This window comes from Chlorocebus sabaeus, chromosome 7, assembly GCF_047675955.1.
Source record: "Chlorocebus sabaeus isolate Y175 chromosome 7, mChlSab1.0.hap1, whole genome shotgun sequence".
NCBI classification, from domain to species: domain Eukaryota; kingdom Metazoa; phylum Chordata; class Mammalia; order Primates; family Cercopithecidae; genus Chlorocebus; species Chlorocebus sabaeus.
In genome coordinates, this window is record NC_132910.1 from 20,960,755 (window position 1) to 20,985,654 (window position 24,900).

At 33.1% G+C, this 24,900-nt stretch overlaps 1 protein-coding gene across 1 annotated transcript; it reads right to left on the bottom strand.

Annotated features, from left to right (window-relative positions):
- Positions 1-5,151: 5,151 nt before the first annotated feature.
- SULT1E1 (sulfotransferase family 1E member 1) lies at positions 5,152-21,905 on the bottom strand. Its single transcript, XM_007998762.3, has 8 exons — positions 21,810-21,905; positions 19,244-19,397; positions 17,354-17,479; positions 16,266-16,363; positions 13,421-13,547; positions 11,690-11,784; positions 8,095-8,275; positions 5,152-6,024 (listed from the first exon to the last, which is right to left on the bottom strand). The coding sequence occupies exons 2-8, from the start codon at positions 19,386-19,388 to the stop codon at positions 5,912-5,914; spliced, it is 885 nt and encodes a 294-aa protein (XP_007996953.1). The 5' UTR covers positions 19,389-19,397; positions 21,810-21,905; the 3' UTR covers positions 5,152-5,911.
- Between the last annotated feature and the right edge of the window lie 2,995 nt (positions 21,906-24,900).

Consider the following 24,900-nt stretch of genomic DNA (forward strand, 5'->3'; position numbering starts at 1 on the left):
TTACATTATCACCATGTATGCTATCAGAATCTAAGAGTTTATTCTTTTTTCATTTCAATACTGCCTTAAAACAAAAGAAAATATATTAAATATATTATCTTTCACATAAAGAGCCATTCTCAATCCTCCATTCAGTCCCATTTAAAAAAGAGATAATGAGTTTAAGTTTTTATACTAAAACTCTTCCTTCTAGTCAGTCTTGAGCAAGTCATTTATCTTATAAGTGTTTGCCAATTTTAGACTTTAAGTGGAGATAATTGCATTTATTTGTTTTCATCTTACAGAGACATTCTAAGGTTAAATACACCTTGTCCTTTTGTATCCTCAGGCACAAGTGTAGTCAAGAAGTAGGATGCCATTTGCTACTAGGCAAACATTCATTGTCAAGGTCTTCTAACACAGGTATTTGATAGAGAAGAGTTAATTACACTCTATTCCATCTGGAATCCCTGGGGCCTTATAATATTCAGAAAACAGTTCCCAATGAAAGAGATTGGTTAGATCATTATCTTCCTTCCTGAGAGTATAAACCACTGTGATTCATAAGAGATCTTCTTACTTGTTTTGCAGTCTAAATGAAACATATTTCAAAAGTAAAACCTATATCTTTATCAAAAATATAATTTTGTATACATGTGTTTGTGTGTCTGTATTAATTTAGTCTTTGTTTCCATAATAATACTGTGTTCCTGTCAGCATGCTTTTACGATAATATGGTTTTATCTGAAATTTTAAATTGGAGATTGAAATATCGACAATATCGAACAGCTTGTTATAAAACAACTAGCGAAAAGTTTCCTATTTTGTCAAATAAAAAGTAGGTCAGGGTTGAACCAAGCATGATAGCATCTGCCTATAGTCTCAGCTACTTGGGAGGCTGAGGTGGGAAGATGAAATAAGCCTAGGAGTTTGAGTTTGAGGCTACAGTGAGCTATGATTGTACCACTGTACTGTAGCCTGCGTGACAGAGTGAGACTCTCCTTGTCCCAAAAAAAAAAAAAAAAAAAAAAAAAAGTAGGTAGGGGTTAGATAGATGCAGAAATTATCATTTAGGGAGCATCTACTATGGATCTGGGAGCAGGTTTTCATAAGGACTTTCCATGTGTGACTTTTTGGATAATTTGTGTAGCTTGTACAGATTTTCTTTGCCATAATGTCATTATCATTAAAATGGGAATGACTTTATGTTCCATTTTATTGAAGAGTTGTGAAAATGAAATGAATAAAGCACTTGGAACAATCCGTGACACATACAATGATCAATAAAATATTAACAGTAATAATAATTATTATTCTTATTAAGGTTTATTTGGCTTTTTCCCTGAAAGATAAGAAAAAAACATTAATCAAGATCTTTCTATAGAGTCAAATAAAGTGTTCGTTTAAGATGTTCAGAAAGGATGAAGATATAACTGTATCTTCATATTTTGTTAAATGAGAGGGTTCAACTTCAACTTTAAGTTCCATTATGGTGCAGATTGATAGACTTGAAAATTTAAAAACTTTGCCACTTCTCAGCATCATGATTCAAACCCTAAAGACAAAAAAGAACCACATAATAGAAAATATATTGGTTATGTGAAAAATTACAAGAATCTCAAACCAGTTATACATATATAGTAGAGATGGGGTCTCACTCTGTTGCCCAGACTAGTTTTAAACTCCTAGGTTCAAGCGAACCTCCCACCTCGACCTCCCAAAGTGCTGGGATTACAGGTGTAAGTCACTGCCCCGGTCAATTTTTAATATTTTAAGACAGGTATCATTACAATTACTAGGTGTCTTTTCTAAATGTTTCATAAAATTCACTGAAGTCATCTAGGCTTTGGGAATTCTCTTTCAAGAGTATTTTATTACATGTGTAATAGTTATAGGACGATTCAGGTATTTTATTTAGTCTTCTTTGAGTTTGGTAGTAGGTGGTTTTTAAGGAATTGGCCATTCTTTCTAAATTGTCAAATGTACTAGCATAAAGCTTACAGACTTTTCTTCTTGTGCTTTCACTGGTTATAGAATCTGTGGTTACATTTCTTATTTTATTGCTGATTTTAGTGATGTAGGTCCTTTGTTTTTCCCATCTTTGTCAGTCTTTGTAGAGGTTTATTAATGTTATTAATCTTTTTTGAGAAATAGCTTTTGCTTTCATTAATTTTCTCCATTGTTTTCTTGTATCCAGTTTATTTCTGTTTTTGTTTTTATTTTTACTTTATTCTGCTTATTTTAAGCTTATTTAATTTTGCTGAACTGAGAAGAAAATTTTTAAATATTGGGCCAAAACTCAGAAAGAACAGAATTCAAGAGAGTTAAATCTTGCTATTCCAATGAAGACATGTCTTGATTTCTCAAAAGTTACCTGAGACATGAACCAGAACCTTTCCAAGTCTTCTGGCTTATGAGGATAAGGTAGGTGTCAGCAAAGGGAGCAGAAGGAGGTCTTTTATGACGCTGTACTTTTGATTGAACCCTGAAGACATTAGACCTAAAAATAAGTGAAAATTCCTTTTCTCTCTTCTTTTTCTTTCTATTTGTTTCTTTGAAAATGGTAGCATGACAAGGGACTAAGGAGTTTCAGAGGCCTAGCAGACAGTAGTATCCCTGGGGAATGTGAAAGTGGCAGTGAGATCAGAGGTCTGATAGGGAGCAGAACATAGAAGGTGATCTGCGTGTTCAGGTAATTAGTCATATACAAAAGGGGAATTACCTGGTTGAGGTAGGGTTTCTCCACTCTAAAATTACTCTTCCCCCCATACTGTACTCCTTGCCCTTTATAAGAAAATCCCTATATGAGTCTCACACTTAAGAAATGGCATGGGGAACTATATGTAAGTAGGTGAAATTCTTCTGTATGGTATATTTATTTATTTATTAAATTTAATTATTTTATTAAATTTAATTATTTAATCATTTATTTATATCAACTTGGATGCTTGTTTATTTTATGCTGTCAGGTATAGTCCCATACAATCTCATTTATTTGTTTCTTAAGTTGAATTCTTAGGTATTTTAATCATATGAAGGAACTTTATGGGATGGCTCCAATTATGAGCAATTACCACACCCATAAGTGCTAACTGAGTACTTCCTAGTGTTGACAGATGTCGATTTTCTGTTACTATATGGAACACCATAAACTGGGATTTATAAAATCCAGAAGTTTCTTTGGCTCAGTTTCGGAAACTGAAAAGTCCAAGGGCATGGCACTAGCATCTGGTGAGGGCCTTTTTGCTGCAACATAACATAAAAGGCATCACATGTGAGACAGCAAGAGCCAAAGAGGACTCACTTTTTTAACAAAGTCTCTCTGGCAATAATGAACCCACTCCTGGGATAGTGACATCAATCCATTCATGACTGCAGAGCTCTCATTAGTCAATTAGTCCATTCATGAGGGCAGATTAATTGAGTTTTCAACACATAAACTTTTGGGGAACATATTCAAATGATAACACATGGTATTAGTCAGTCAACAAACCTTTAAAAAGTATTTCTATGAATTTATCTGGGCCTGAAGGCATTGCTCTAGAGATATAATTATTTGGAAATACTAAGCAATGAGATAAAAATTTCTGTAGCTTTCTTGGAAGCACAGAACCAGAGCTACACTGGCCTCCCCTATGTATTTTACCACATGATGCTGTCCAAGGTTTTCATTGTCTCCAGTCCATATGGACTGTAAGCCCAGCTCCAGGAAGATGCCAAGAATCTAAAGGGGTTGAAGTTTCCATGTGAAATTGAGGCTAGATCCCAGCCCTATTACTTCTCCAAAGAAGATACAAAAGTTTCTGGGCAAGCTTTGGAAAGATGTAATTGGTCCAATTTTTATTCAGGCTCAACTGGAATATGTTATTCCACTAAGGACTGATGTCAGAAAGATATGTATGTTTATTATTCCTTAACTTACATCAATTATAATGTGGGCAACATCAACTATGAGTCTTACAAAATGCATGCTAATGAAGTTATTGGACTTTATAATGTGAAACTTAAAAAATTATGGCTAAATGGGCACATAAAAAATGTATAACAATTGTTGTTTTCAGGGATTGATTCTGATTCCCCTGGCAAAGACTGTCCTCTGCAATATCTTAATAGTTTCCAAGACTCTCCAATTTTTGTATAATGAATAACTGTGTTAAACATTTAAAGGAAAACTTTGATTTGAAAAACTGTAACTATTGAACAGGGTGCTCAGAAATCCATGAACTTTTCTCCAAAAAATAAGAAACTAAATCATCTGGATTTCTCCCCAGATTTGGCCTTTTAGTCTATTGTAGTCTAGATAAGTGTTCTACTGAAGACCCAAGGTAAATATGTAATGATCTTGTGTCTCCTCTGTGTTAATGAAAGGAAGCATTGACTAAACATAGTACAGAAAAAGAATAGAATTTAAAAAATAGAAGATGTTCTAAATAAACAAAAAATTTTAATTATTTTTTCTTCTGTTTTTGTTTTTATTGCCAAATATCTTATTCTTTAAAATGTATTTTACAATATTTACATTTGTTGGATTGCATATAGGACAGAAGGAACCCTAAAGCATAAATATTTCAAACTAGCTGAAGATAAATAAAACTCATTGAAATTATTTTAAGATGTTTGGAAATCAGTTGTGTCATGTTAAAAAAACTGAATTAGACTAAGGTAAATTTAAAATTAATTCATTTTGTAGAAAGTAAAAGAAAATGGGCCAGGCGCAGTGGCTCACGCCTGTAATTCCAGCACTTTGGGAGGCTGAGGCGGGCAGATCACGAGGTCAGGAGATCGAGACCATCCTGGCTAACACCGTGAAACCCCATCTCTACTAAAAATACAAAAAATTAGCCGGGCATGGTGGCGGGCGCCTGTAGTCCGAGCTACTCCGAAGGCTGGGGCAGGAGAATGGCGTGAACTCGGGAGGCGGAGTTTGCAGTGAGCTGAGATCACGCCACTGCACTTCAGCCTGGGCGACAGAGGGAGATTCCGTCTCAAAAAATGAATAAATAAATAAAAAAGAAAGAAAGAAAGTCAAAGAAAATAAGGAAGGAAATCATCGCTATAGTTATGCTCCCAAATTATATATTTTTTCATTCCTTCTTCTAGAGTCTTCAAAGTTCATGCACCATTTTTATTATATACTAATGTCCTACTAAATGGAAAAATCAATCACAGAAATAATTTGAAATGCTTGTTTATTTTTAATACAACTCTAACAAGATGAATATTCTGTTACTACATCATTCCCATAGGTTATAGTTGTGCATAATATTTATAAAAAATAGAAAAGAAGAAGAGGAAGCAAAAGAAAAGGAAAACAAAATTTAAGAGATGATAGCAGGAAAAAAAAAAAGTTTCTTATTTCTCATGTATATGTACAGCTCAAGAAACATGTTACCTGGGCCAGGCATGGTGCCTCACGCCTGTAATCCCAGTATTCTGGGAGGCTGGTGTGGGAAGATCACTTGAACTCAAGGGATTGACACCAGCCTGGACAATATAGCAAGCCCCTCAATTAGTTGAGCATGGTGGTGTGTTCCTGTTGTTGCAGCTACTTGGGAGGCTTGAACCCAGGAATTCAAGATGAGCCTAGACAATATAGTAAGATTTCATCTCTACAAAAAAAAAATAAATAAATAAAAAATTAACCAAGCATGGTTGCACATGCTTGTAGTTCTAGCTACTTGGGAGGCTGAGGTGGGAGGATCACTTGAGTCAAGGAGGTCAAGGCTGCAATGAGCCATGATTGTGCCACTGTTCTCCAGCCTGGGCGAGAGAGTGAGATTCTGTCTCAAAAAAATTGTTAAACAAAAATTTAAAAAGAAAATGTCACCATAATCCATGATTATGTCTTTTCTATCAATCTAAAATAAGAAAAAGTGGAGAATAATGAAAAGAAATCTTTAATATCAGATATATTAAGTAAAGAAAGATCTTCTTAGATCTCAGTTCGAAACTTTAGTGTAGATTCCTTCATTTGCTCCTCATAATGTTTATCAAATTTTTCATTCAGGGCTACTGTAAAGTGATTTTTCCAATCTCCTGTAATTCCTGTAACAAAAAAGAAAGTGCAGTAAGTATTAAGTCTTCAAAAAAGAATCATTAGGTTTGCTAATTTCATAGCTTTCATTTACACCTAATCAAATATTATTCTTGTAATTCTCAATTTTAGGAATAAAATGTATACCATTAATGATGTAGTTATTTGGGCTTACAAAGATGGGCTTGTCCTAATTCGTTTTAAAAAAAAATGACAAATTTAATTCTCTGATTCTTTCTTCTCATGCCACTTTATTTTTTCTTCTCAAGTTTCATCTCAGTTGTTGGGGCTCCCAGGATAAGATCCATGTTTTACCCACTCTCGAGGTGTTAAATATCATCTTAATGCTGTTAGCACTAAAATCCAGACTTAAGCTTTATATACGACTGCCTACCTAACTTTGCCACCTGAAAGATGGCGAAGTTTTTCAAATTTAATTAGTTCAAAAATAAATTCATTTTATTCCTTATCATATTGTGTTATCTCCATGTACATTTTAATGGCCTGTGTAATGTCAACACCAGGTATCTACACATAAGCTTGGAAGATATTCCCTTAACCACATCTAATTCTTTATTGATATTCAGGCTTTCTTTATATCTACTGCCTCTTTATGACTTCTCCTGCTACTGCCAGCCAGAGAGTGCTTCCCTTCTGGGTAATTACAATAGTCCAGCAGGCTTTTCCTGTTTTGCTTTCCAACACACTTCCAACACTCACCTTGAAGAAGGAAGTCGCCCTCTTCTTTAAACTGTTCAAGAGTTCACTTGCCCTCTAGCTCAAGGAGCTCTAAACTTTCCCACTGAAATAACCCAAAACCCAGAAGACAGAAAATGTGTATCCTAAAATAATCAGATAGGTTCTGAGGGTATAGCAGCAAGCCACCATTTGCAAGTATGACAACTGTTTTAAGTCCTTTGTAATATTTATATGTGGAATTTTGACAAAGAAAACAGATAGGCTGGGTGCGGTGGCTCACGCCTGTAATCCCAGCACTTTGGGAGGCTGAGGCAGGTGGATCACGAGGTCAGGAGTTTGAGACCAGCCTGACTAACACGGTGAAACCCCGTCTCTACTAAAAATACAAAAAAGCCGGGCGTGGTGGTGCACACCTGTAATCCCAGCTACTCAGGAGGCTGAGGCAGGAGAACTGCTAATTCTGGGAGGCGGAGGTTGCAGTGAGCCGAGATTGTGCCACTGCACTCCAGCCTGAGCAACAGAGCGAGACTCTGTCTCAAAAAAAAAAAAAAAAAAAAAAAAACAGATAATCAAAAGAGTACATAATTAAAATATAATTTGAGAATTGATTCTCTTTTCAGTGGCTCCTTGTTTTGTTTTGTTTTTCTCCAGTACCAGGTTTGTCATTTCTGTTGTTTTAAAAAGTCCCTGATGCTCTCACTGACAATATGGTTCGAAGAGCAAGATTTGATTCTATTCTGTTTGTTTCTGCTTCCTCACATATCAATAGACTGGTGTCACAATACTCTGAATATCTGAATATCTGACATGCCTTTAAATTTGTTAACTGGCTATATCTCATTAGGCTGTGCCTCCCCCCAAATAATTTTTTTCTCCTTGTATGTTGATAAGTTTTGCTAAACAGAGCTATATTTGAATTTCTATTTTTTGCCACTTACTCTTGATAGGTGTTTGCCACTTGTTAAAAAAAAATGTTGACTAACTATTCTAAACTTATTTCTTCAACTCAAAAAGAGATAGGAATAAAATGTTTCTGCGGAATTTCTGGTTAGAACTTAAAGGAACTATATGATATATGTTGTAACACTGAGGCACATAGGCTTGGTTAATGACAGCTAGTAGGGTGTGATATTATTTCCAGTGCTGCGACTGAGGTGTCTGCTCATTATTTTTAACATAATATGATGCATATACTAAATATCAACAGGTAATTGCAATATAATAGAAGTGTAACTTAAAAAGTGTGTTCAAATATGACAGACTGTTGGAAAAAAACTGAAGCTGGGTTCACAGGCATTAAAATACCTCACTAGAGTTTTGCTTATAATCATATCACTTTGTGACTTCCTCTAGTATTGAGGCAAACCACAAGACTTTCTCACCCTTTCTCATGAAGGGCGACACTTTCTGGTTCATAATTTCGTCTGGCAGTGTTGTGTAATTTGTGGATGGATTGTTCTTCATCTCCTGGAATGAAGTATGATGTATAATCTTGTCCACAAGCTCCTCTGATGGCTTCCTCTCCAGGAAATGTATCAATTTTATCACCTCTTTTCTGATATCCTAGGGAGAAAAAATGTTTTGAGAACTAAATTGCTAAAATTGCTAAAACTGAATAAATCACTATCTAAATGAAAGAAAAAATAAACCTTTCTCTTTTCTCCTACTGATATTAGATTTAGATTTCTAATGAGGAAAAAGAACACTTTTGGAGAAATTTTTTAAAATCTGTTTTAAGTATAATTTTCCTCATCCATAAAATGTTTATAAAAGATACCTTAAAGATTATTCAAAAAACTAAATGAGATAATATTTGCGAATGTTTATTGTAGTCCTTGATGCATAATCACACATAATAGATGTTATCTATGAATACAAATATCATACTCAAAACCTAAAGTCCCCTGTGAAAAATCAAGTTTGGGGGATAAAAATATGCAGGCAATTTTCATGTTCTCCTAATTTATTGATGTGAGAAACAAAGAAACAAGAAAAATTAAGAAAAGTTGTAAAACGTCAAATACTCACAATGCAACATCAGTTGTCTATATACCATAGCTACAAACATCCCGATATCTGTGCCACTTCTATAATATACCCCATTCTTCAGCTATATCACTCAGTGCAACTATTTGCAATACTAAAGTGGGGATAGTTAATAAGTACAGAAATAGAGCTAGATAGAATGATCTAGTATTTGATAGCACATCATGGTGACTACAGTCGACAATAATTTATTGTACATATTAAAATAATTAAAAACTATAATTGGAATGTTTGTAACACAAAGAAATGATAAATGCTTGAGGTGATAAATACCTCATTTACCCTGATGTGATTATTACGCATTGTGGGCCTATATAAAAATATGTCATGTACCCCTAAATATATACACCTACTGTGTACCCATAAAAATTAAAAATTAAAATTAAAAAAGACGATGCTTCAAGACATGAGAAAAAATATTATGTGTATATATGGGTGTAAAGTAAGCATCTCATATGTATGTGTACATATTTAATATATACACATAATCTTATTTTATATATACGTGTGTGTATATATATACATATATATAGTGATAATATCTTGGTTTTTTTCCTACTGGATACATTGTAGAAACAAATAAAAATTAATTTGTGTATTCTTAGCCTTCTTATTAATTCAAATACAGAGGAAACCTAAACATGGCCATTATTGGCCAAAATCGGGAGTAAGTAGACATGGACAATTTGGAATGGAGGAAGAGAGTGGAGTAACTATTTAATTTTGTTTGTGTGCATTTCAAATTCACTGTCATTAATAGTCTAGTTACAGAGCACAGTATTGGATAATATAATAAACTATAGGTCATGACTGCTTTTATTATTCAAATTTGATCTAGTATTAAATTCTATAAATAATTTAACTTATACAATATTATTTATGATTTTATTTTAAATAAATGCTCACCAAAAAAAAAAACTCTAAAATTACTGAACTACTATAAAGAATTTTAAAGGTTATTCAAATATATGAATAAGACATGGAGATCAATTGCTTTTTTGGTGATAGCAAAGGATAAGAAAATAGAAGAAATTTCTCACCTCTTAATAAAGAAACTCATTATGTTTTCTATGTTTTAAAAATTATGAGATATATGTATATATTTCATTTAAATAATAAAACTATGTACACCACCTACTACCTACTACTTAACTTATAGAATAGAACGTTCACAGTTTTCTTAGTTTTTTTTTTTTTCTTTTGAATTCCCTTCACCCTCTACTCCCATCCCACAAAAACAAAACAACCAAAAAAAAAAAAAAAAAAAGAAAAGAAAAAAATCTGCTAATATCAAATTTTTCAAATTATCTGCTCTATAGGTTTCAAACTTAGGTATGTATCTGTAGACAACATATAGTTTGATTTTACCTAACTGATATGTGTTTTTGAAGTGTATTCTCTTTGATTATAATATAATATCTAATTGTAATACAATAAAATACATTATATATAGATTCTTTGGTATATGTATATCTGGGTTGTTTTCAAATTTTACAGTTATTAAGAATGCTGCTATGAAAATTATTGAATATATAACCTAATGTACACAAGTGAGAGTTTTTCTAGAGTATATGTCCAAGAGTAGAATTTCAGGATCTTAAACTATGTGCATGTTTGCCTTTGGTAGATAATGACAGGTTGTTTCCATGGCGTTTGTGTATTTTTATGCTATGATCAACAGTGTGTTAGTTTTCACTGATTCGCATCCTAATATTTGTTATTGTCAGATATTTATTTATTTATTTATTTATTTATTTATTTATTTAGACAGAGTCTCACTGTCACCCAGTCTGGAGCGCAGTGGCATGGTCTCAGCTCACTGCAAGCTCCGCCTCCCAAGTTCACACCATTCTCCTGCCTCAACCTCAAGAGTAGCTGGGATTACAGGTGCCCGCCACCACACCCGGCTAATTTTTTGTATTTTTTTTTTTTTTAGTAGAGACGGGGTTTCACAGTGTTAGCCAGGATGGTCTCGATCTCCTGACCTCATGATCCACCCGCCTCGGCCTCCCAACTGTTATCAGTGTAGTGGGTGTAAAACCGGTATCTCATAGTGATTTTTATTTTGGATTACACTAAAAATAAAACTGAAGAAAAACTAGATTATGGGAAAAGTTTAAGCCCATAAAAATTTGTGTATTGATATTTCAGCATTCTCTTTACACTCTTCTTCTGGAAGTTTGAGTTGATATATGTGAGACCTTATCACTGTGTCTTACATACCGATAACTTTTTTATTTTTTAAATGCTAAAACTTAGTAAGAACCATTACTTTTCATCAAATAGCCTATTTATCTCACTGTGCTACATTCTATGGAATTTCCTTAGCTCCATCTTTTACTTCAACTATTCACTATGTAGCCATGTCTAATCTATTATTGAACCCATCTCTTAATTTTCCATATTTATTTTTTAACTATTTTTAGAAATTATATTTGGTTATTTTTTTCAAATCTGCTCTGTCAATTTTAATAGCTTTTGTTTCTTTGTAATTTTTAAAATTTCATCTTTTATTTATTTAAACATAATAAGCATGGTTATTTTATAGTACCTATCTGACAATTGCAACATCTCTACATTTGAAGACTAGTTAATTACTTTCCCATGTTGATTCCTTGTGTGTGTGTGTGTGTGTCTATGTGTGTGTTTGTGTGTGTGTCTGTTGTTATTGTTTCATGAAGTCAAGTTCTTTCAAAGTTTTTCTTTGACATTTTTGAGACTTGCGGTTTAAAATGTATTTATTTTCAGAATATTTTTATTTGCTAGCTTCAAATCTATGCTAAAATATCTGGATTATTTTGGTCCTTTTCTTATAAAAATTTAGAAGATGGCTGTCATCATTTATTTAAAGGAATATTTTTGTATCCAGAGTATTTTCAAATGCCAACTCTTAGAAATTACCAAGTTGCTTATGTGTTTCAAGTTCCTCACCTCTTTCAGGTCTTCATAGAAAAGAAATAGTATACGTGGACTCTTTTCCTTTTCCCACCAAGATTTTACATGTTTATACCAGGAACCATAAGGAACTAAAATTAGAGAGAAAAACAGTGTAAAAGTGGTATCATGTCTAAAACTGCTTGAAAACTAGTGTCCAAGCAAAAATAGCAACAAATAAATATAAATAGATGATCATGAAATGAGAATAGATCAGCTGTATATCCTAAGCAAAGTTCTCTGCAGCAAGAGAGGCAAAGTATGTTAAATAATTTGTGTATGTAAAAATAGTGTGAATTTTATCATATAACATAGTTTATGACAAAAACAGTAGGGAAAGTTCTCTCATCAATTTGATTGAAAGCTTATGAGAAAATTGTTGAAACTGATGTGTGTGTGTGTGTGTGTGTGTGTGTGTGTAAAATCATATTGTTAGTGAAGGGAGTTGACTTAATGAAACTAGCAGTGGTCTAATAGTCAGAAGAATGCAGTTCCGGTCTCAAATTTACCATTTACAAACTAGATTTGGTAACTAAAACTAGTAACTATATGAGTATTTATTACACTATTAGTTTACATGGTAAGGGGTGCTCTCCTAGGTACCCTTAGTGTCATTCTTACTCCAGAAAATTAGATTTTAGAAATGATGTGATATAACCAAATGCTGTCTCTTCCTTTTTCTTTCTCTTCCTTCACTTATACTAAAAATGTTTCATAAAATATAAAGCTGACAAAATAATATAATGTTACGTGAGTTAAAAGGTTCTGCTTTGCCTGAAGTCATTGTACACCTCCTCTGTTCTTTGACTCTATTAGGGAATTTTTCTTTACAGAAAACATTCTACAATGAAATTTATAGTGATCTTATTTATCCCTTTGTAGTGACGCAAAATTATATTTGTCTGCCCTACAGTGGAGGTCTTGACAATCTTAAGGCATATGTTTTACTCATTATGCTTTAGTAGAACTTTTCCCAAAATGTAACAACATACACAAAGCACATATACTTGTCTTGAGTTAATATTATCACGTGTAGATATGAAAACTCATTATTATTTTTCTTTATAATTGTTACTACATGATCAGAATGGCCTTCTTTCGTGAATACTAGACTATCTTGCACCCTTTCTTCCTCAAATCTAAACACTTGAGTCAAAATGTTTAACGAAAAGGAAAAACTTGCCAGAATATCTGCTCAAGTAACTCTTGACAAATTTGAGAAATCTGGTTAAAATATTCACATTGCACACTGGGTAGAATGAGGAAGAGTTTTGTAGATAGTCAAACTTCTTTGTGAATTCCAGATTCATATAGAACCTAGCAATTTTATTGAAAAGAAACGAACATTCTCTCTTCTCTAATCTCTTCCCCCCTCCTTATTCAATAGAGTTGTAATAACATAATGCAAAACATTTTTTCTACTAAAAAGAGACAAGGCTGAAAATCAGACACTGAGTCTCAATCTTATAAAGTAAAATTGCTACCCCCAGCCCCAAACATACTTCTATATATTTATTTTTAGATGTTGGACCAGGGTGCTCAGATTCTGCCATCTATCTATCTGGACACAGTATGGTTGCTCTAAACCTCCAAGCGCCTTTAGAATTTCTATGTTTTAACTATGAATCAGGGAAGAAAACATACCAAAACAGATAAAAACTTTTACTCGGAGATGGCATTTGTCTTATATCACCTTGAAAAAAATCAGTGAAAAGAAGCTGTTCCTACCCTGTCCTTGCATGAATTTCTCCACAAACTCTGGAAAGGGTCCAGGATTTGGATGACCAGCCACCATTAGAAAGAAATAATAAAAGGAAACAGCCACATCTTTTGCATTCCGGCAAAGATAGATTATCTAAGAGGATGAAATTGTATATTAAACCACTTAACATTTTTTCAAACAATCTCATCAATATTTTTTATAAAAAGGATTTATGTTTTCAAGTATAAACATAATACATGTTCATTTTACAAAATACATAAAACATGTACAATTATTTATAAAGACATCTTCAATAACCTGAGATGACAGTGGTTTTTGTAGTGTTGTTCTGTTTGTTCTCACTACAAACAGAATAACATTATTATGCCATTTTCACACATGATACCTCATTTGAGTGTTGTAAATTTTATCAATATAAATTAAGTCAGTTACATTATTTATTATTCTCAATCTAAAAGTGAAGAGACAAAGCTGAAATTTAGTCATAATATAGCATTGAGAGTAAATCAATGAGAGTAAACCATTTGACATATCATTCAGTCAACTATACTGTGCTCTGGTCTTTATACTACAACACTACTCTACATAATTAAAAAATATATAGCTCTGAAGTCTCTTCACTTTCAATATTGCAGGAAAGAAAACATGTTTATGAGGTTCTAGTTATATGCACATTGATCTCAGTGAAAATATAATCTCTACCAACAGCTTGTTAGTTTCCATTTTACATGCAAAAGAAACACCAATGAATTAGTTATCAGAAAACTGTGGTTTTAGTTTCTAGTTTTGGCACTAAGAATACAAAGTACCAGTAATTTTTGACCTAAATGTTTTCTTTACTAAGCAAATGATTGGAGTTAGATCATCTGTGGCCTACTCTAGGTCTGATACTCAATGTTACATGAAAAGACCTGTGAAAGTAAAGTCCAGTATCCTTATGGGCATCTACTTAGTTCCTCAGGCACCTAAGCAATGTCATGAAAGGATATTGTTGAGTCTCCACTGTTTGTGGAATATGATTAAAGCTACTAAATTGTCTTACCAATGACATTTTCTAACAATTTTATAGAAATCTAGCTTATTCTTAGGTGTATAGCTCTCATTTTATAGCCCTCTTGTAAAAGCCTCTAAAACCTAGAGAATAAAAGTGAACGAACGTTTTTCATCTAAAATCCATCATTAGCCACATTGAACTTTTCCAATCTTACTTATAACTCTTCCTAGTTCTTTTCATCTGTTAGCTGAGAGGAACCCTTTGCCACAGTATGTATTAATTTACTTCAGAATTTTCACCCCTTGTCTTCTTTGTTCTAGTCTCTCTTTCTTGAATGTTTTCTATTTCTCAAAATGCTATCCATATTTTATAGCTTGCCTTCAGGTCCTCCATGAGGCTTTTTATTTTCCCAGACAGAAAAAAAGAGTGATCACTCTTTCCTTAAACTCCTATTAGTTTATATTCTTTCTTTTCGCAGATCTTATTCAATACCCCAAACTTTTTACTGTGCATGCTTATTTTTCTGTCCTCAAGGGAAATCCAGCTCTTTCCTGAAGATATGACTTGCACTGCATCTCTCTTGAGTCAAAGTTATCAGTTTCCCAATGATTCACTAGTGATTATAATCTATCTTAAAAATTCTGCACCTATTCTTATGATACTTTAACTAGTCTATACGTCTCCTATCTGATGCCATTTCTAAGCTTGTAGTCATTCCCTTGCTTTAACCGAAGATTTGAATACCTGCCTCATGATTTCATTCTCCATTCAAATTCTTTTATCATTCTGTGTAATGTTATTGTTGGTATGTGTGATCTACTTGATTCTCTAAGTTCATGTAGTTATTGATCATTACTTCTATGTTACTTCAGACTTTTGTACTCACTTTTGTAACCAAATACTGAATAAAGCCTTCACCATAAAGGTTTCACTTTTGAAACATTATCCTGAGCCATAATCTTTTCTTTCAAGAAATCCCACTTCTTCCTTCTTCCCCATCAGTTATTCCACATACCTTTCCTACAATCACACCAATGGCTCAAATCCGTTGGCCTGTTATTTATATTATCCACTAGTCTGTTACTTTTTTTCACTTCTTTATCACTTATAGTTTCTGCTCCATCATTCCAAATATCCTTTATCTATTTGCATAAAGGATATTTACAAATATCCTCTATCTAGGAAATATTGCTCCTAGATGCCTTCCCTACCTACAGTGTCTGAGTTAGAATTCTATCTCTTACTTGACCTATGATACTTTTTGTCTTGTCTGTTAACCTGTCCTTTTTCTCCAATGGACTATGTGTCCATGAAGACAAGGCTTGCATGTATCTTATTGTTATGTCCCTAACACGTATTAGGCACTCAATACATAGTTATTATATGACAGTTATCTGACCTATCCTTTTCTGGTTCAATTGCATGCCTAACAACACCAAGCACAGTATTTTGCAAAGGGAGGACATTCAGTACAATTAGTAATAACAACAAATACAAAAGTAGCTACCATTTATTGTTTACAGCATGCTAGGAATTATGTGAAGCACTTTACAAGCATTATCATTTAATCCTTAGAACAACTCGATGAAAAAGATGTTATTATTATCTTTCTTCTGCAGATGTAATAACTTAGGCTTAGCTTAGGGAGTTTAACTGGACTTTTTAGAACCACATCTGGCAAAACACAGAGTTGGAATTAAAATATAGACTCTCTGACAATATTGACTGTATTCCACATTTGTTAAATGCCTATAGATTCAATGAAAGAATAAATTAAAAAGTGTGTATAGCTGATGAGATCATTCGATCATTTCTTGGAGTTGGATGAAGTTTTGTGAACACTTGACGCTGGTTACCTTACAATTATTTTCCCAAAATGAGGCAGGAAGAAGTTCAGGTGGCAAATGAGTCTTCACAATTCTAGGAGAATTCATTTCATCTAATTGTTTTACTCCTGATTTTTAAAAAAGTAAAGGTTAGGCAACTTCAAAAATTATAACTACTTATGTGGATTTATATAGATATTTATAAAACAGAAGTAACTCTAAGATTCTATATTGTAATTAGATTGTACATAACACAAAGTATAAATTCTTGGGGGAATGGACACCCCATATTCCATGGTGTAATTATTATGTATTGCATGCCTATATCAAAATATCTCATGTGCCCCATTAATATTTACATCTAATATATATTCACAAAAACTAAAAATTAAAAAAGATTCTATATTGTGTTCCTAATAATAATACTTATTATGAAAGAAAGAACTATAAATAGAGAAAATTACAGAGAAAAATAGAAAATGAAATAAAATTTCATCACCTGAGAGAAATCATTAATATTTTGGCAAGCAACCATCTATACAAATCTACTTATATTCTCAAATTTACAGCCATCCCAGTACCATGCACACAGATGAATGTTTTGATAGCTCCTAATTCTTTTTCTCTCGATATATTATATTTAAACTGCACTATCAAGAAACATCCAAAAATTTTTAATGATTTTATAGTGTTATTTTACAACCTTTAACTATTCTTTTGTTGATTAGCATTTAGGTTGTTTCTAATTTTCCACAATATTAAAAGAATCTGTGGCAAATATACTTTTGCATGTATCATTGAAAAATGTATGGGTATTTTTCTCAGTATTTAAAATATCATCACATTTAACCCACAGAGAAATACATGTTTACATATTACTAAACTCTACTGAAGGCATATTAGAATTGTCCTTATTCACTATATTCCAGACACATGCCATACATATGCTATACTGCAAAGCCTGTCAAGGTTTAAATTTGAATATAAATTTATATGCTGTCTTATGTAGAAGACCTGATACTAATTCCCCTTCTTGCTTATGATCTTGTTGCTTGTACCATCTACATACACACCTTAGAATATATGCAAATAGTTTTTAAAATCAACTTGAACGTTACCATTCATGAGGTCTTCTTTTCTGCATTCCAGGAAAGGTATTCGATTAAAAATTACATCTTCTTTACACTTTTCCACATCACCCTCTTTATAGATCATATATGCAATTTCACTAACCCAGGTTGTGCCTGTAAAAATTAAATAAACCTGAGTCTCGTGCTGACCATGTAGAGCTGATGACAGGAGTACTGGGATTTATAGATGGATAAAGTTGGCAGGTACAAATGCAATGCTATTTAAAGGGTGTCTGAATAGCCACAGACTCAGGAAATGTTTTCTATAATATTTTATGTTTAGGACACAAAAATAACCTCAAAAGATAAAGATAAATATTATAGTAGGTCACACCTGAGACCTGTGTCCAAATTTGTTCATGATGAATTGTGACATTGTGCAAGGTGGTAACAGTTTTGGACTTAAATTTTTACATCTAAAAAGTAAGAAGTCTTGAATAATACGTGATGCACACAAGCATGTTTCCATTCAAAAATTCTATTGATGGCATATTATGTCTCACGTTGGGTCCTAGGTCAGAAAACTTAGCAACGGATAAATCTGGTTCCTGTCCTATGGGAGCTAACGGCCTTTTGAAGTCAGTGACATTGTTCAATAGCAAAATAAATTTTGTTTTTATTAAGATACTATTGTGTAGTATGGCACAGGGATTTAAATAACTGCAAAGAAGGAATCTATAACACAGTGTTCTGCTGCTACTGTTATTGCTGCTGACATGATATTTTGACAAGAAATGCTTTTGAGAGGATGTGATATTCAACTTAGCCTTAATAATTACTGGCATAAATTCCCCACTTGTGGGAGGTAAGAAACAGTTCTACCAGGCAGAAGCCCAGTCTCTCTTTTTAATCTAAAGTTGATACTTAAGAATGGTATAGTAGTTAGGAAAATAATTGGAAATAGACTATAAGACCTAAATCAAAGAGCCTATCTGAAGAGAGGAGTTGGGGTTCAGGCAAGCAGATAGCAAGCCTTGTAGTTCATACTAAAGAATCCAAGTTGTTTTTATAAAAATCGTGGAAAAGTACTGACATATGTTATATTACGCAGAAGAGCAAGATTATCAGAATTGTGTTTTAGAAGAATTTCTTTGGTGCCAGAATAAACACAGTAGTGGAGTGAGGGATCAATAGAAAGGGAGACAAGAGATGTGTTAAGAGGCTGACTGTGAGACATATCTACCAGACTAAATGACCAAAACATTTTGATTGATTACAAATGCCAGATGAATAAGCAAGAAGGATTGAATCTAGAATAGCTCACGGGTTTCCTCTTCAGATGACCGATATTGAGCTGCCATTTATTCCAATAGGGAAGAAAATAAAGAAGATTTAGAGTCAAGGTAATGAAGGGAATACTTAGTGTGTTTGACTTTATTTTCAAGTGGTAAATGGAACAACCAGATGGAGAAATATGAATTCAGACTTGTCTAATTTCTAGAAGTCTATAGTTGTAAAACTCCAGAACTCTGCTTAAAAATGGAGTTTTGTAGATAGATTTAAAGAGCCGGTGAGCTGAAAGAGAGTTGTAGAGTACGTAAAAAGTGGTGGTTATACTCTGTATATACAACAACATTAATGATATAAGGTAAACAATTGGTAGTTTTAAATTTTCATTATGGGATGAATACAGGTTCATTATGTAAGTTATGTAAGTTTCTAACTGTGCTCAACAACATCCATCTGTCAATATGCTATTCAAGTTATAGGTAAAAATTGTGGTCATGGAATAGAGCTACCTTTTCTATGTTCATATCAAAACTACTGCATCTGTTCTTAATATAGAGAATGAGTGTGTATGACATGAACACCTTAATATTTACCATTTACAGTTGGTTTATTATTTTTAGGTGAAAAAAGAATAACAAAGAGATTTACCAGATTTAGGATAGGTGGCAATGACAAGATCATCTGGTCTTGCCTGGAATGTTTCCACATCATCCCAATATTTGACAAAATCTTTATACATTAGAACCCCATGGAGTTCTTCAAAGTTTTCGTAATAGTCAAGTTCAGAATTCATTGTGGTACACTGAAAAAAAAAACTGTATTTTATACTTTGTATGTACTTAACAATATTTTACCATTAACAACTGCATATATCACAGGACCCTCCTACATACCTAGCACTTCTTAGTTGTTGCACATATGGGGCAAAAACATAGTAAAGTTGCATATGAAATAGTTTTGGCACATAGAGAGTTTTTAACCATATTAGAAAGATGTCTAACACATAAAAGAATAGGAAAGCACAAGTGATTATGAAGTAATATGCTTAAAACTAAATAAAAATATGGATATACTCAATTATATTTATTCTATGATAAATAAAAACCACAGAGCCTTCAATTTCTTTCAAAATTGATGGGGCATATAAAAAGACAAAGAGGTCAAGAAATACAATATTTTAGCAAATTATCCAATGACGTATACATCAAATAACAATAAAGATCATTACATTTGATTATTATTGCTGGATATCTAAGTCAAAGATTTTTGATTTCCTGAATACGTATCATTTTATTAAAATAAACCAAATGCTTGGTGAATGTATTTAAAAGAAAAGAAGATGAAGTTAATGACCCTGTGATGGTTATATCAAAGAAATGGAATCTTGAGAGTATAAAGGATTCCTCTGTGACCTTGAAAATTACTATTTTCCCCATTTGATCAATAAGGTATTGGATACTCCCGTTAAATGACTTGACTAAAAATGATAAGGTTAAGCAAGATGGTTATCATTTCCTAATTCATCTCCTGATCCCATGACAATCTACTTCATGTTCAAGGTTACTAACAGAATTTTTAATTAGGCATACTTTCTTTCATTAGCTTTCAAATTCCTTTAGTATCTTTTTTTTTTTCAACTGCCAAACTTACCTTATTTCGAGTTTCTGACATAGCTTCCCAACATATTTTGCCCTTCCTGACATTAACCTTTCTAGATATTTCTCCTGTTCACGTTTACCCAAAAACCTGCTTAAGTTCTTCTACACACATAAATTGCCCCAGCCCTTAGGACAATCTCAAATTTAGAAAGCTGTCCTCTATGTCATATCAGATGTAATGTCACCAAAAATATGAGATTTCTATTTCCAAACTACAAATTAGTCTTATCAATAAATCACTTGTTCCCTAAGCCTTCTCCTTAGTCTCAGAAAATAGATCTTTCACTAGAAGAAATGTGTATAAAATGCACCACCATTTGTCCTGCCTATTGGTTTGTTTACTCATGTGAATTACTTTCTTGGTGTTCAGCCAAGTTTGTAAGAATTGGCTTATAGTCAGCTGGGAGTGGTAGATTTATCATTAAGTGATGGGCTGACTTCCAGCTACCCCTTCATAGTCTATTTTGGTCTGAGAGGCAAAGTAGGTGGCATGTAATAAAATATCTTTTCTCATTTTGTTCCTTTTGGTAAATGGTCTCATATTACAATGTATGGATTTACTTCCTATGTGATCCCCTTTTTCTCAAAAGATCTATTTCAGTTAGAAATTGTCTACTTCATATTCTGAGTACATAGGTCAGTTCTTCAGAAAGAAACATCAATAAAAATTGTTTACAATGTGACTTATAATTTCAATTAAACTTAGAAAGTGTTTTTCCTTCCCTCTCTCCTTCCTCTCTTTCTTCCTTCCTTTCTGCATACTCCTCTCCTGCATCTTCCAACTTGCCTTTTATACAGCAAATACTCCCTGTGTGAATGCCTACCTTGTTCCTAGGCCCTGTGGCCAGTGCTGGAATACTACAGTAGATATAGATACATAGGGTTCTTATAGTCCCCACTTTCTTAGATTTACCTGTATGAGGGCAAAGTGACTGAAAGTAGAGACTATTCTTTTGTACATCTTTCTATCTCAGTCTCCAGCACTATGACACAAAGTATATGTTGAGAAATATTTGTTAAGTTTGAATATTAGATCAAGGAGCTCTCTAGTTTCTACTAAGGATTCACAGATTTAAAAGGCAATATGTGTGAATGACCTACATATTAATGATTTACCAAGTACTGTGGATTTCTGTCATGTTTATCTGAAGTTTCTTACATGAAAGTAATGCCACTATTTGCAAGTCCCCCTATCACAGGAACACAAAACTAAAATTCAACCTCTATTCTACCTGCTTATACACTGATTGTTTTATTTTCTCATTAGTAAAATGGAAAACATGTCCAGCATTCAGCACTTTTAAGATAGCAATGCTACTGTAATTTTACATTAAAGCAATAAGCAACAAAACACTATATAAACATAAAATATTATTTTTAACAGCAAACAAATTATTTTAAAAGGTTTTAAATACTTTACATCATTAATTAAAGTATCAATGAAGATTTTGGTCTTTGTATATTTCATTTTTTAACAGCTTTGTAATATACAATTTGCATTCTATATTTTCTATATCTAAAATCTAAGTATTGATATTAATAATAAAAAGTACAACCTGTTTAGTTGATCCTGTGAAAGAAATTGATCTAGTTTAGATCTCTTCAAATATCAAGGCAGATCTTAAGCTGCAAAAAAGATGAGAACCACTTCTGCATTTGGAATGTTTCTGGTGAGTTTATATTCTGAATGCCAGAGAAGGAGGCGGAGATTAATTTGGGGGCTTGGCTTTGTGAAGTCCATGATGCAATAATTAATGTAGATATGAATGCATACCTGCAGCTGCAGTAGCCACACAGTCATGTTCATTCATAGAGATGTAGAAATATCCTGCTGTTATTTTTTAGTTATTTGGCTCATATTCAAATTCCTAAGTCTGTTGTCAGGGGTTGGGGAAAAAAGAGGGAGAAAAGTTAAGGAAAAGATGAGAAAGAAGAGACCTGGAGCAAAACACAAGAGAGACTGGGAAGGGGGAATCCCTTATTCACTCACTGACAAATAATAACACGACTATGGTTAACTGTCAAAAGAATAAACTTATTGGAGTGAGGAAAGAGAAGTCAATGAGGAAAGAAATAACACAGCAAGGACCCTCAATCAGACCTAGCTCAGTTTACTAAGGCCTGCCAAAGAAGTCATTGGGTTATATCCTAACACGTTCATTGGAAAATACCTATTTAAACTCTTTGCCTTTAACTCTTCAGCAGACCTGAGAAATTTAAAAAGCAGATGGCAGCTAAAGAAAGAACGTAAACATCACTCACCTTTCGATTATTATTTTAGAAACCTGACTTTTCTCTGCTCAATCACAAAACAGAGTACTGTGAAATGTTCAGGTAACAGTAGCTACTGACACTTGGAATTTACACAAGAGAATTAGAAAAATAAATGGCCAAGAGTTTGTGGAATCCACAAATGCATTACCTTTCTTTTCATTTTTCTGCACCTACTCTGTCCCTTAATAAAATTCTCCTTTGCTCCACCCCATCAACACCTTCAACCCTGTTATTTCTTATTTCTCTCTTAATTACAATTAGATAACATTCCTTTGAGAGACTGACTCTTACAAGACTCTATGCTTCTCTTAGTGACTTTTAAACTTTGAACTTTCTCCTAACTAGTATTTATTTTACTGTGTTGTAAATCAATGTTTACTTGTCCGGAGTATTTTTTAGATTATAAATAGCTTGAAAACAGGGTCTTACTCTGTAATTAGCATTTTTCTGGCATCTAGTAGGCTAGGCATTGAATATGCATTTACTGAATAAAAGTGGCTGATTTATTCAAGAAATATAAGAAGTTAAGGGGGCAATAGTTGTTAGAGAAAGCAGTATCTATCTAGCCTTATGCAAAATGAGAGGTGTTAAGTGGTTTCTGAAAAATGGGGCTTTTCATAATAGAAAATCAAGGTAGAAAAAGAGTAACCAGGGACCCAAATTTAGATTTTGATTTTACTTCGTTTTATGCAGTCAGTCATATTCTTTGTGTTAAATAAAATGTATATTAAAAAATAATCATTACATGTACAAATTTACTCATTCATATGCCTATTATGTACCTTTAAAAATTAAGTATATATATACAAATTTAATACAGAATATAATTTTTAACCTTGTGACATAGCTTCACCTTATTTTTTTAATGACAAGATTCTATGAAGTTTCCTTTATTGTTTAGCGAAAACATTCTTTAGTCCAAAAAAATCAGAAAATGAGCACAAGCTAATATAAGCAGATTTAACCTCAAGATATCTGTCTGTTTTTCACTTGTAAACAATTGGTTGCAGAGATGTCACAAATGCTCCTAACTCATGTGATTCTGGCAACCACAGATGTTCAATACGCATTTATTCTTAGAAAATCTTTCTAATGTTAAGAATTCACCTACTGATAAAAACAAAACAATAGGCAAGATGGTCCTGAAACCTCATTCCTCTCCATGAGGAATGGGTACAGACTGAGTTACAAAATGTTTGAGTCCATGTAAAACGAAAAAAAAAAAAAAAATAGATCTCAGATAAGGACCAGTTTTTTAATGTTTATCTTGACCCTCAGAATTTGGGCAGATATCTTGAAAATATGTACATTTATTAAGTATTATAATATTGTCAAACAAAAATAATGTGGGCAGATATGCAGACAGACATACTGCTGTTATACTCTGAAACACTGAAAACAAGTGTAAAGCTGGCACTTCTGTGTGACAAAGAGTTCCCAAACCAATGGCTATTGCTTCTTTGTGACCATTGGGCTTTTTCTGTAGGACACACTTTCTTTGGATCAAGATTAACGGTCTTATAGAGTCTGTTTTATAAATAGCAAACTTTCAATATTAATAATGTGAAAATAAGTTGCATGTTTAACTGAACCTTTGTCAAAGTTAACCTGTAATCCCCCTTACTTGGGAAGCTGAGGCAGGAGCATCTCTTGAACCCAGGATGCAGAGGTTGCAGTATGCCACCATGGTGCCTCTGCCCTCCATCCTGGGCAACAGAGCCAGACTAATTCTCAAAAAAAAAAAAAAAAAAAAACAAAAAAAACCAGTATTGATGTATCAGCATTAACTAAAGTCCATAGTTTACATTAGGATTTACTCTCTGTTGTATACAATTCTATAGCTGTTGATAAATGCATATTGTCACACATTTGTCAATACAGTATCATACAGAACAGTTTCACTGCCCTAAAGATCCCTTGTTCTAAACCTACTCTAAAATCCTAGAAATGACGGATCTTTTTATTGTCTGTAGTTTTGCCTTTTCCACAATGTCATGTAGTTGGAGTCAAACAGTATGCAACGTTTTCAGATTAGCTTCTTTGGCCTAACGATATTTATTCAAGACTTCTCCATGTCTTTTGGTGACTTAATAACTCTTTTTTTAACTGCTGAGCAATAACCTATTATGTGGATATACCACACTTTTTTTATCCATTCAACTATTAGAGGACATCTTGGTTATCTCCAATTTTTGGCAATTAGGAATAAAATGGCTAAAACCACTTATGTGCAGGTTTTAGTGTGGACACGAGTTTATACCTCATTTGAGTAAATATCTAAGTGTGTGATTGCTGGATGGTGTGGTAAAACAGTGTTAAAAAAAAATGCCAAAATGTCTTCCAAAGTGGCTGCACTATTTTGCATTCCTACCA